This window comes from Cygnus olor, chromosome 1 (genome assembly GCF_009769625.2).
Source record: "Cygnus olor isolate bCygOlo1 chromosome 1, bCygOlo1.pri.v2, whole genome shotgun sequence".
In the NCBI taxonomy this organism is placed as follows: Eukaryota; Metazoa; Chordata; class Aves; order Anseriformes; family Anatidae; genus Cygnus; species Cygnus olor.
In genome coordinates, this window is record NC_049169.1 from 44,482,491 (window position 1) to 44,494,745 (window position 12,255).

Sequence of the window (12,255 nt, forward strand, 5' to 3'; positions counted from 1 at the left end):
GATAACTGGGCTCTGATCAGAGAACACCCAGTGGGTCTTGAAAATGCAGGGTGACAATATGTAGGATGCCCGGGATGGTTTATTTTTCCTCTTTTTGCTGAGGCAAGCACTGAGCAAAACCTAAGTAATAACAGTTTACAAGCTGTTAATACCAAATACCCTGAGACTTCAGAAGTGCCTTGCTCTGCTCTGCACAGCTTGGCAGGTTATATTCTTTACGAGCTAGCATCATTACCTGGACAAATCTGTGACATTTAATTCTGTTGTGGCTAACCTCTGTCCCCAAAGTGAATTGCTCCTTCTCTCTCATGCCAGATTATCTAGAATACAATGCACATTTTTATTTTCTTTCTCTTGCATTGTCTCTGTCCTCTGCACATGGGGCATTTCTTATTATCTTTACTGTCCCTGTCTACATGTTGCTTAAGTCCTCTCTTTAACTACATGGATACACATTTGATCCTTACATGCATGAGCATCTAAAGAAATCTGCCCTCTCTTAATTCATAAACCTTTTCTGACTTTGCTTGTTCGTATCATTGACTCATATCAATACATGCCTGCAGGTGTGTGAGTAATTATATGGCATGCCTGATTGTTCAGCTTAGCAAAGAAATGTAATATTTGCACATACTCTTGAGACAGTCTGTAGTTCATCTGAAAATGTTGGCCAGCACATTTCCTTACATCCTGTTTTTCCTCCTTCTTGGTTAATTTATAAGGACTTTATTGGAATAATAAGGAAAGGACATGTACTACTGTATTTGCAGGTGAGGTGCTCCAGCGCGCAGGAGGCCATGGTAGGACTGTCATTGTTGTCCTCATTTCATAATGTTGGCCTGTGTAGTACAACGCTGTGAAACGTGCTTGGCATGCAGCCTTACAAAGTCCCCTTTCTGTCCCAGAGAACTTCTGGGTAATTACGAGTTGGGTTTGCTTATCTGATCTAATTTATCACTTAAGGGTTTATATCATGCCTATTACTGTGATATCTAAGTGCTGCTGAGATACTGCAAGATGTCTCTTTCATCAACTGCTTATTTCTATGATAAGTTAATGTTATTGAGCTGAAGTCTGGGCTGTTCTGTGCAGCATCTTAATCATTGGTCCTTCCTGAGCCCTGTGTGTGTGGTTATTCTGCTTGTCTGGTGGCCTCATTGAACGGGTTTTGGGGATTTGAGCTCAGTTACTTGAAGACTAGAATCACACTGCAGAAATCTCTGGCTCAGATGATGATAAATTGATCTGCTCTGTCAATGAGCAGGAAGGGCAGGGTTGAGCAGACCCTGGGTGAGCATATGAGTGTATGCTTTCTATACCCTCAGAAATGCACTTTGCACATCCAGGCTTAGACAGGGGTGTGAGTACAGACCGTCTGCTGTGGTAGCCAACGCTACTTGCCTTTTGTGGATGGAAGAGGCCACCAGTTCCCTGGGCTCCCAGTCTGCCAGCTTCCACCTGCTGCTCAAAGTGCACGTAAAAATTAAAATGACATCCCCCTGCCCAATCAAGTGAAAAAAAGACGAAAAAAAAAAGAGAGAAAGAAGAAAAATAGCTATGTACCCTGTTTGCTGGTCCAAGCAGGATGATTCCGGCAGTGGGGGAAGCATTAGGGGCAAACTTCCCTTAAAAAATTTTGGCAGCTGCTGCTTGTAAGGGTTCATGGGGAGGGTAAAGCCTGCTGCCCATCCATTTCACCCGCTTCTTACAAAAACTGCAGGCCTGCTCTCTCCGGTGCCGTGTTCACACTTCAGGGATGGATGGGGAGGCTGCTGTCTCTGGGTGATTTCTTCTGCCTTTCTTCTCCCTCTACCAGCCCCCAGTGTGGGTTTTTCTTTCATGGCCAGATGAAGCGGTTGTTTGTTTGTTTTGAAGGTGACAAGTGTTTTATGTGAATTCTGGCTGCTCTCAAATGCCAAACCCCAGCTGGGCTTTGAGTTTCACAGAATAACCGCTGACACCTAATGAGCCTCTAATAAGTGCTTCTCCCTCCCTTTCTGTCATTTAAATAAATAAATGACGGAAATTTGGCAGTGGTGGGAGGTGGTGTTGGACTGCAGTGGAATGAAGCTTTTCTGTTTACCCACTGAGCAGGTACATCACCAAAAACAGTCACACAAGCCCCCCCTCCACTGCCTGTCCCTGTGAAGGTGTCTCAGCCCTGGCCTGGGAGGCTTTGTTTGAGGATCGAGCAGGAAAGTTCCTTCTTGAGCACAGTTAGTTTCTTGCCCTCCCAGCTGAGCTGCGAGCCAAGGTGCTAATTAGTGTCAGCTGTGATGAGGGGAAATGAGAACAGAGGCGAGACTTTGATAGTTCAAAGTGTAGTGGTTGTTCAGGTGTTTTCTTTTCCTGGAATTTTTGCAAGGAGCAGTCTACCATTGGCAGTGGGTGTGCTACACACATCATCTCTTCGGGGAATGGAGTGGCTTCAAAACAACTCTTACTTGTGGCAGTAGGTATAAGGTGAAGGGGTCCCCATCCCCCTTTTCTGGTCTCTGAAGGTGTGATTTCTGTTTTCTGAAGAAATGGCAAATGAAAAGATATAAAATGGCAATATGTCATTATGGAAAAATAGCAAAAGTAGAAATAACAGATGCTGCTTGATTTTCATGTGTCAGAAACAGAACGATTGCTTGTTTCCAGCTAACATATGCAACCAAGTCATTGTGAAAGGACAAGAGCAGGTATTTTAATGAGCCCTTAGCTGAGGATAGTGAGAACAACTATTAAACAAGCATCTCTGTCTATGTTCATCTCCTGTGAAGATACTCCTGAAATTGCTGAACACCTTCAGTTGAGCCTATCTCCTTTGCTTGCCTATCTCCTCTGTCACTTGGAAGAACTCAGTCCTGACTAGGAGTTGGCAACTTTTTTTCCAGAATGAGTTATTTCTGGACAAAGGCAACTTTGGTTAAAATGAAACAATTTGATTAATTTCACTGAAAGCAAGCAAAGACAAATTTTTTGAAAAAATGTTTTGGCTTTTTCAAGTGAGGTATTTCAATTTCTCTGTTTCAAAATTGCATTTTGTTTCAGGGTTGCTGATTTTTTTTGGCATATATTTCTCCTTTTTTTTTACAGAAAAAATACCATTTTTATTGTGGCTAGCAGACTGAAATCAACTTTTCAGGAGACAACAAGCTACGTGGTTGTTGCTTGACTGAGAAAGCTCAAAGACGTCATGTCTATTTGACTAGGGTGATGGTATCCCCTTTGTCATCCACTCACTTGCCCAGAGGCTGAGACCATCAGAGAGATGAGACACCCCCACACTCTTGCTCTCTTTCTCTCCCTCTCCCGTGGTTTGAACCCATTTCCTCAGAGCCTTCTCCCCAGAAATATCTCTGTCCAACACAGCTGTGAACTTGGGTACTCCAGAGTGGTTCTCCTGCCTGGGCCTGGGGGAATGTGTTTGATGCAGAGGGACGGGGCAGCTAGAAGTCTATTCTGTGTTGTGTGTGTCTCCACAGGTGGGGAAATGGAAGGAAAAAAAGCTGCAGATGAAGTATTATGTGTGGCCCCGCTTTGAGCTGTATCCTGACTCTGAGGAACGCGAGGACGACCACCTGAGTATAGTGACCCTGGAAGAAGCACCGTTCGTCATTGTGGAGAATGTGGACCCCCTAAGTGGCACCTGCATGAGGAACACTGTCCCTTGCCAAAAACGCATTGTGACCGAGTATGCACCCCTGGGTTTTTCTCCTCCCATTGGGTTCTCCCTTCTCAGCAGAAAGTAGAGCCTATTGGGCCAATACTGGCACATCCTGATAATCCTTTTTAGAAAAGTCACCTCGCTTTGCTCAGTCTGGCCCGTGCCCGTTCATGGCTGGCCCCACTGGGCAAGTCACTGCAGTGTGTCCAGCACAGATATCACAAGTGGAGTTCTCCACATTGTGTTGTGGGAGGGGGAGCACATACTGACAGCAGAGGGGAATTAAGGGAATATTCACCAGCCTTCTAACCCATTATTGTTGTGATTGTTCAGGAACAAAACTGATGAGGAGCCAGATTACATGAAGAAATGTTGCAAGGGGTTCTGCATTGACATCCTCAAGAAAATCTCAAAGTCTGTCAAGTTCACCTATGACCTCTACTTGGTGACTAACGGCAAGCATGGGAAAAAAATCAATGGGACATGGAATGGAATGATTGGAGAGGTCAGCAGCAAAGGGAGGGCATGGTGGGCTTCATTCTTGGGCTGGGTGCTATAGGTCAGGTCCAATCTCCCATCATTTATTGTGTGCCCTGCCAGGGAAAGGACAGAGGTGACTCTATAGAAGTGATTGGCTTGGATTCTTTCTGGGCGCTGTGTGAATTAATCTGCTCTGACACTCTGACCATGACCACCTTTCCTGTTTGACGGTTAATTATTATTCCCTATAGTGTCACAAATTTTGCCTTTATAGTCAAAGAAAGAGTGTGATATCTGTGCACCAAAGAGGCTGCAACCTAGATTAAGCTTAGATCATATATAAGATGTATAAAGAATGAAATAAGACTTTGCAGTGTTAGAAGGAGGAGAAAGCAAGGACAGAAAAATGAGATAAGACGTCTTCTCGGTGGATGATGTGTTTATCCTAAGACCTCTGCGGATTTATTTTTTATACGCATGCCAGCTTTGAGGGGAAGATAAATGTCTATAGATTCTCTGAAAGAAAAAGGTGTCCTGATGAAAGATTAGAAAGGAGAAATGATAGAAACAATATAGGGAATGGGATTACAAGAGTAAAAAGGACTGCATGGAGAGAAAAGAGGGTAAGAAGGGGCTAGATTGTGGTGCTTGAGAGGGGCTAGCCTTGGGTCTGTGCATGTGAACTCCTCCTTTCTGTCTTCTAGGTTGTCACCAAACGGGCCTATATGGCTGTGGGATCCCTCACGATTAATGAGGAACGTTCAGAAGTGGTGGATTTCTCTGTGCCCTTCATAGAGACGGGAATCAGCGTCATGGTGTCACGTAGCAATGGAACTGTCTCACCTTCTGCCTTCTTAGGTATCATTTTAGTCTAAAATTAAAATTTCACCCAGTGTTCATAAAAAATTAGGTGAAGGTTACTTGTGATTCTTAGCCTGAAAGTCCCTTTTTGGGAATACCTGTGGGACAGGTATATAAAAATAAACTGTGAAGTTTTAGTTCTAAATCCCAAGCAAGCGAAATCCAGGCAAACGCAAACAAGCACTGCCCAGAAGTTCCAAGGCATTTCTCAGTAATCCTAGCAAAGAACGGGCTCACTCAGGGTTGTCATCTACCCTACAGCATGTGGTATCCCAGTGACTCAACTAATAGCATGTTCAAACAGTGTAGGCCAGAAAAAAAAAATGATTCAAACCTTAGAGCTGGTATGCGACTGTACTTAGTGATAACAATTAGCAAAGAATTGCTGTGCTTTCAGAGACATTATTTGTAAAGAGAATATTAGCTTGATCCTCCCTTGACAAAGCAACTGGAGGAAGTTAGAGATCTAACAGAGCTTTTGAAAAAGGGTTGAGCCATCAGTTCTTTGCTGACACTGTGCATCCCAGTAAAATGGTTTCTGTTGCTCTTCAGTGGTGGAGGGTGGTTGGAGAATGCAGAAGTGATACTGCATTTCCCCCAGGCATCCATGCCTTCCTAGTAACTACTATTTGGCTTTACAAAATGCTTTATGATGCAGCAAACACAGCATATGACTTATATAATTACTGTCTGCTCTCTGCCAGGAACCTGAGAACACTTACAGAAATAATTTTATATGGGCAAAGAAAGTTTTCCAAACTCCTCTTGAAGAAGGAGTTTCATTACTGCTTACTCTTCAGCAATTTTTGCCTTTAGCCAAGGCAAATTGGCTTCCAATATTCCATTCATATTACTGGGGTGTGTAAAACCAACAATAAACTAAACTCCAAATATTTAAATTAAATTTAAAATCAAGTTGCAATATTGAGTATAGTGTGGACCAACGTCCTAGGTTTCTTTGATCTGGTACAGTATCATCTTTACCTGTTCGTGCTTGCAGATGGAGAAAACCTAGCAAAGATCAAGCACTTGCAGAATGTGAATGCTAACATTTCTAGAATGAGCCAGTGTTCCCATTGCTACAGGAATGGAATAGCTGAAAAACTACTATCATTATGGCTGAACCTCAGAAATTTGGAGATGCTCTTTGGCTCAATAACATCTTGAAAGTTGGATCCTTGTTTGAAACTCTGCCAGTTCTGTTTGATTTTACCCCACTCTCTCCAGATGGTGCTGGAGGACTTCCTGGGAACAGTCTTTTATCAATGCATTTTATTTTATCAATGCATGTCACAGCGGCTGCATGTGGTTCCAGATGGAGCCATGTGTCACAGATGTAGCTGTAAGAATGAATGCAGTCATTACAGGAAAAGGAAACTACACCTCTACTAATTCAGGACATTTTTCAGACTGGGGTTGAAGGCATCTCCATAACTCCTGTATTTCCCAAGCCACACACTCTCACTGGGGTGCTCTGGAGGGCAAAGGAAGGGAGGGGCGAGGTAGCTGCGCTACATTGGGCCTTTCAACATGTTTTTTTCTTCCTCTCTAGAGCCATTCAGTGCTGATGTATGGGTGATGATGTTTGTGATGCTGCTTATCATCTCTGCAGTGGCCGTCTTTGTCTTCGAGTACTTCAGCCCTGTGGGCTATAATCGGTGCCTTGCTGATGGCAGAGGTAAGGGGAGCCGCTCCTTGCCATGAACCTCTCTTGCTTCCAATCCCGGCTCCTTCAGCACCAGCATTTCCTTTGTATTAAATGTGATGCAGATACAGCCCACTCTGAGCTGTGGGTTCAGACTGAAGAGGACAGGGAGGGAGGTGGAAAACGGCTCTGAAGAGAACAGATGTAGATAATAGATAATTTGCTTGGCTTGGGAGACTGAATGTGGCGTCTTTCATCTCTAAAGCACACACTAGCTCCAATTTGTTTCTCATTGAGGGGAAATGGGTGCTGGTAACTGGTGCTGGCAGTGTCTGCGGTGCTGCTCTCTCTGAGGCAATCAGTGGGCTCTCTGTTGTCAATCTGCCCTTCAGTGCTACGTCTACCCAGAAAACAAGCAGCTCTGCCGGCCCCCCGGCATAGTGCTGTCCTCCAGAGCCCACATCTGTCAGCTGGGCACGTCCCTCCCCTGCTTGGCTCTCTGGCTTGCCAAGGCCAGCTGAGAAAGTGGGAAGTTTATTTCCCTGGCAGTGGGCGAGGAATTATCTTGTAAAGGCAGGAGGAAAGATGGGAGCAAGTGAGTGACCTAGCTGTGTGGTTCTGAACTTCAGAAGACAGCCCGATGAGTTAAGGAGAGGATGAAGAGACAGCCTGATAGACAGCATTTTTTGCCTTATTGGCATGAAGACAATTAGCAAGTTTAACCTGCTGTCATCTTCTTATCTTTCCCCCCTTGCAAGTCAGCACTTCAAACCTTTCTGGGACTTACTGGTCCCAAAATGGGACCAATGATGGGAGAGAGTCCAGAATGATGGGTGGGAGACAGTTACTGGAAAATGCACTCGTATGCTCCCCAGTCTAGTACTTTGAGTGAATTCATACTATCAGATTAAAGGGGACTGAAGAAAAAACCAAACAAGTGTTAATAGGAATGCAGGCAGAACCACATACACAGGGAAGTGGAGAACTCCCTTATCGTGGAACTGTGTAAGGCCTCCATGGCAACTACTCTTAACCACACAGATCTTTGGATACAAGTAAATATTGTTAAACCTGTGAGTCTCCTGGGAGGTGTTAATACAGGTGTGTAACTGGAAGCAGTTTTTAACACAGGTGTGCAGTCATGCAGTTATTAAGTTAGCTGAACTGCAGCTGCAGTATCAATATTTCTGAGTAATTAGGAACGGTAGTGCATGATCAGGCAGATATTATCGCTGACAGACGTAACATGAAGATGTAGAAAGCAGCTGCAGAGACTGCAGTGCCTGTTTGGTAATGAACGCTCTTGCTAATGTTTCTTTGGCTGCATTCAAACTAGTCTACCATGGTATAACCCTGCTCTCACACCTGGATTTTCTCTTTAAGGACATCCAAGAATTTCTTTCCAAGACAGGCAGGCATACCTTAAGGCCTTAGCCCCCAGTTATGTTGGTTTGTTTTTGTTGGGTCACTCAAAGTTTGAGAGCTCAGAAGGATTTGGGTCCCTGGTGTGGACTGGAGACCCCCATTGCTGTCTTGGTTTGTGGCTGACAAAGTAACTGTGAAAGCAGATGGGCTGATTGGTGGAGAAGGAACTTGTCAAGATTTCCTCGCACTCTACAATTCCCACTAGTGTTTTGCAGGGCTTGCACTCATGTCTTAGGGCAAGTCCATACCTTGCAGTACTGCACCTTACATATGCATGTGGCTTAGATATCTCACTCATCTGAGTAAAGAAGAATTTAAAACTACCACTCCAGAATGTAAAAAAGGCAAGGAGTGTCAAACCATGCTTCTTATAGCAACTTTGCCTCCCTGGCATGTAGAGGCTCCAGTTTTGCCAGGTGATGATTCTACTTAGAACTTGGCGTGCAGTTCCCAGAGTGAAAAATGAGCCCCTTGAACCTTTCAACTGCATTTAGAGTGCACGCAGTTAGTGCTTTGAGATGATCCATAAGGTTCCCTGCTCAGCACTTTGGAGAGGAGCTATCAATAGACTTTCTTCCCTTTTGTTTCTGTGCTGGAGCCAACTGTAACCACAGGCAGCAGCACCAGGCTCCAGCCTACCCAAGGAAGGAGGTAAAACATGGGATGCTAAACTAAGGGGTTGCAGAGCCAGGGTAGCACCACTGGAAAAGTGACAGGCACTACTTGAACTGTGCCAGAGGGCTCCAGTCCTAAGAGGATCTTCTCAGTGCCTGAAGCAGGATCCTTAGAGTAATTCCAGCTGCAGTCTCCCTGACAGCTTCTCTTGTGCTCCAGTTGAACAAATTTTGGTTTTGGTTCCCACTAATGGCACCGGCGTATGCTGGGAATCTGAGATTGCTGAGAGTCAGACAGGATTTCATGAGGTTTCAGGCATGGTGCTTCATGAGCACACATGGCTTTTGGGATATGAGTGAGTTTCTACTCTGAAAAGTGAGTTAAGGGGAAAATATCAACTTCGTAAACATTGTATCTGCTCTTGAAGCTGCTGATTTTCTTGAGAGACTGAAGTATATGTCACATGTTGCTTAGATGCAGCACATGGAGAGAGGGAGTTAGTTCTTCTCTAGCTTGTGCATCATCTACAGACTGGGTAATGAAATGCTCTTGCAGAGGTATTTGCTGAGCCTTGTTATTTCAGATAGTGCTCTTTCATGCATCTGTCCAAGTACAGTGGTGGCCATATTTTGCACAGGTGTATATTGAGAGTTCAAGAACAACATCACTGTTGAACAGCTAGAAATGAGGATAGAGTGTTTCTAACCAAACTCTTTTTCTATTGACTATACTTGAACTGAAATTTAATGTTTCGAATTCTACATTTTCTAATCAGGTACAAAAAAATCCTTATATAAGGCTTCATTGGAAATCTGTGAGATAGAATAAATACAGAAGCCTGAGGATGTTTTAAAAAATCACTTTTCATGGTCATGGTTTGCTTAGATATAGTGTCTTGAACACAGGGGAGCACAGCTGTGGACATTCATCTCACGTGGGAATATCTCTGCTCTTAACTCTGAAGTCAAGGCATGTATGTAAAGAGAAATGCATTCTTCTCACTTGTTTTGAGATACTCACTGTGGGGTCTTGTTTCTCAATCACTCTAGAGCCAGGAGGTCCCTCTTTCACCATTGGCAAAGCTATCTGGTTGCTGTGGGGGCTGGTGTTCAACAACTCTGTGCCAGTGCAGAATCCCAAGGGTACCACTAGCAAGATCATGGTGTCAGTGTGGGCCTTCTTTGCTGTCATCTTCCTGGCCAGCTACACTGCCAATCTGGCTGCCTTCATGATCCAAGAAGAATACGTGGACCAGGTGTCTGGCCTGAGCGACAAAAAGGTAACGGATCCACCCAAATGCCCAAAGCAGCCTTCTTCACCGAAGAGACTGCTCTACCTTTTCTCCTTTGCTTTTACTGGGAAAATGTCCAGGTTTTGTCAGTTGCGACCTTTCCGTAGTCCCTCATTTAAATAGCACAACTGCTCTTTGCTGGTATTCAATTGCATTTTTACACATTTTAAGCACTTCAGAAGTGAATTATGGAAACTGAACTGAACTGTGTTTACTTGAATGATCCCAAACAACACTTTGATTGGCAGCAAGAAAGGAATTAATGCTGCTTTGGAAGTGACGTGTATAATGGCTGTAACCTGTTTTTTGAGGATGAAATAATTTGTCTGTGTGGGAACTGTGACCATTAGGCTAGCAAATGTGACCTGTTAGTTTATTCTGGGGACGAGTTCTGCCCATGGGGCTAAATCAGCTTGGCTTTGATGATTTACTGTTGCTTGCATTTTAAGTTATACTGCCATTTTTTCAAGGCCTTTGGAGGCTTAGCACAAGAGATCGTTCCCTTTTCAGAATGTGTTTCACTGCCTTGTTTACATGCACTGAATTTTGTTCTTGCAGAGCATTTGCTTTTGCTGGGCTTTGCACACCGAGGATTTTGAGGAGATTGCTCATGCATGCAGGGTAGCACTGTCTGGCTCATGAGGGTCTGAAGCTGTGCACACTGCTTTATTTTTGTTTTGTTGCAAGGTTACTCACAACGAATTGAGTTCTGTGAGGCTCAATTACCCATGCTGAATTTGTTACTCAGTCACTGGGGCTGCTTAAGGGGTCATGTCATTGTAGGGCAACCAAATGGCAACAGCCTACACACATCGCTATTGAGGATGGCAGCAAGAAGAGGAATGCAGGTGTCAGTCTGCTGCTGCTGGACTGGTTTTAGTTACTGTCTCTTGAGTCCCCCATGACAGTCTAGAAATAAATTGCGGCCAGGCCCCCTGTATGTACCGTGTCCTGTGCAGCAGGATGGAAATTCTGTAATGGATTCATTTTTAAGAGATTTTTTTTCCTTTTTTGTTGTTTTTTTCCTGTAATGAAATATGGCACAGATAATACAATCCATGCAAAAGTGCTCCTGTTATTTGTTTTAATTCCAACCTCAATTTGTTCCACAGTGTCTCCACAATTGCAACGTGCTGTGTTGAGGGGGGGGGGGGTGAGAAGGAGGATGTTTTTCTGACAGGCAGAGGTTGTAGCAGAGACACCTGAGAAGCTGTGGACTCCCTCAGACTGAAAGACGCTGTTCAAAACCAACCAGCCCTACCAGAGTTAACAGTTTGTCATCATTAGGTTTTCAACTGTTTGAGCTAAATAAGGTAGTTCATACCTGTGATCTATTGTTTCAGGCTGTGCCTAGGCTCATGGAGAGAGCTATGCTTTCATCCTCATGTTTTTCAAAATACTTTCCATACCTGCAGAGAGATGTGTGTGAAATACCAATTGAAAGTGGTAACTCCTGGAGCTTCACAGAGACTTTTGGATATAGGTCTCTAGTCCTATTTTGGTCAATATCACTGCAAGGTTGCTTGTGTGTATTGGATTGAGGTCATTTTCTTTTGCTTTTCTTTGCTTACATACCTCTGTTTGCTTTTGCTTACCTAAAGCATGTGCTGGGTGTCTTGGGGAAGAAAAAGGTCACAGCACATACTCAGATGGTTGTGATGTGCCTCAAACACAGCTGCTAGTGCAAGTGCAGCATATGGGTAAAATTATGATCTACCACAGCATCTGGAACCAGATGAAAATTTACTGGTAAAAACTGAAGGCCAACTGCTGCCTCTGGAGAATAAAGACAGGTGGGAAAAACTCCATCCAAAAGGCTGAGTGAGCGAGCTTCATCTGCTGGGCTCTTGGATTTCCACTCTGTACATGCAGAGGAGCCTCGCAGAATTTGAGAGCAGCCATTCAGGTATCCATTGCCTTGCTTCAGGATGCCCTAGCTGGGAAATTCACCTTTCTGAATCTCCTCTCTTTCCCTGTTTCAAAGCTGGCACACTGCTTGCAACCCCCTCAATGCACATACCCCAGAGATGGAGGTGTGTTGTGCTCTTCCTCCGTTTTCCTGACAGCTTAAATTAGCCACTTCAGATTTTCAAAGGAGGTCTCCTTGGATGCTGTGGGCCCTGCCCAGGAAGAGCTGCTCCAAGAGCTGCCTACAGCTGTTGACCTGCTGCTTACCCACAAGAGCAGGCTGAAATGCTTCAGCCGTCTAAGAACTGGGATGGTGTCTTGGCTGTGCCCCAGCATTTCCTTCCTAATTCAAGACGGGGCCAATGACAAGCCCCTGCT

The 12,255-nt window shown here is 44.4% G+C and overlaps 1 protein-coding gene across 5 annotated transcripts in view; it reads left to right on the top strand.

The window, feature by feature from the left end:
* GRIN2B (glutamate ionotropic receptor NMDA type subunit 2B) overlaps positions 1 to 12,255 on the top strand; it is a 216,325-nt gene that overhangs the window by 181,103 nt on the left and 22,967 nt on the right. For all 5 annotated transcript variants that reach the window (XM_040555144.1, XM_040555172.1, XM_040555133.1 and 2 more), the window contains 5 exons: positions 3,471 to 3,679; positions 3,986 to 4,157; positions 4,837 to 4,990; positions 6,546 to 6,671; positions 9,728 to 9,957. In XM_040555144.1, the coding sequence (XP_040411078.1) occupies positions 3,471 to 3,679; positions 3,986 to 4,157; positions 4,837 to 4,990; positions 6,546 to 6,671; positions 9,728 to 9,957 (891 nt within the window). The remainder of the gene's footprint in view (positions 1 to 3,470; positions 3,680 to 3,985; positions 4,158 to 4,836; positions 4,991 to 6,545; positions 6,672 to 9,727; positions 9,958 to 12,255) is intronic.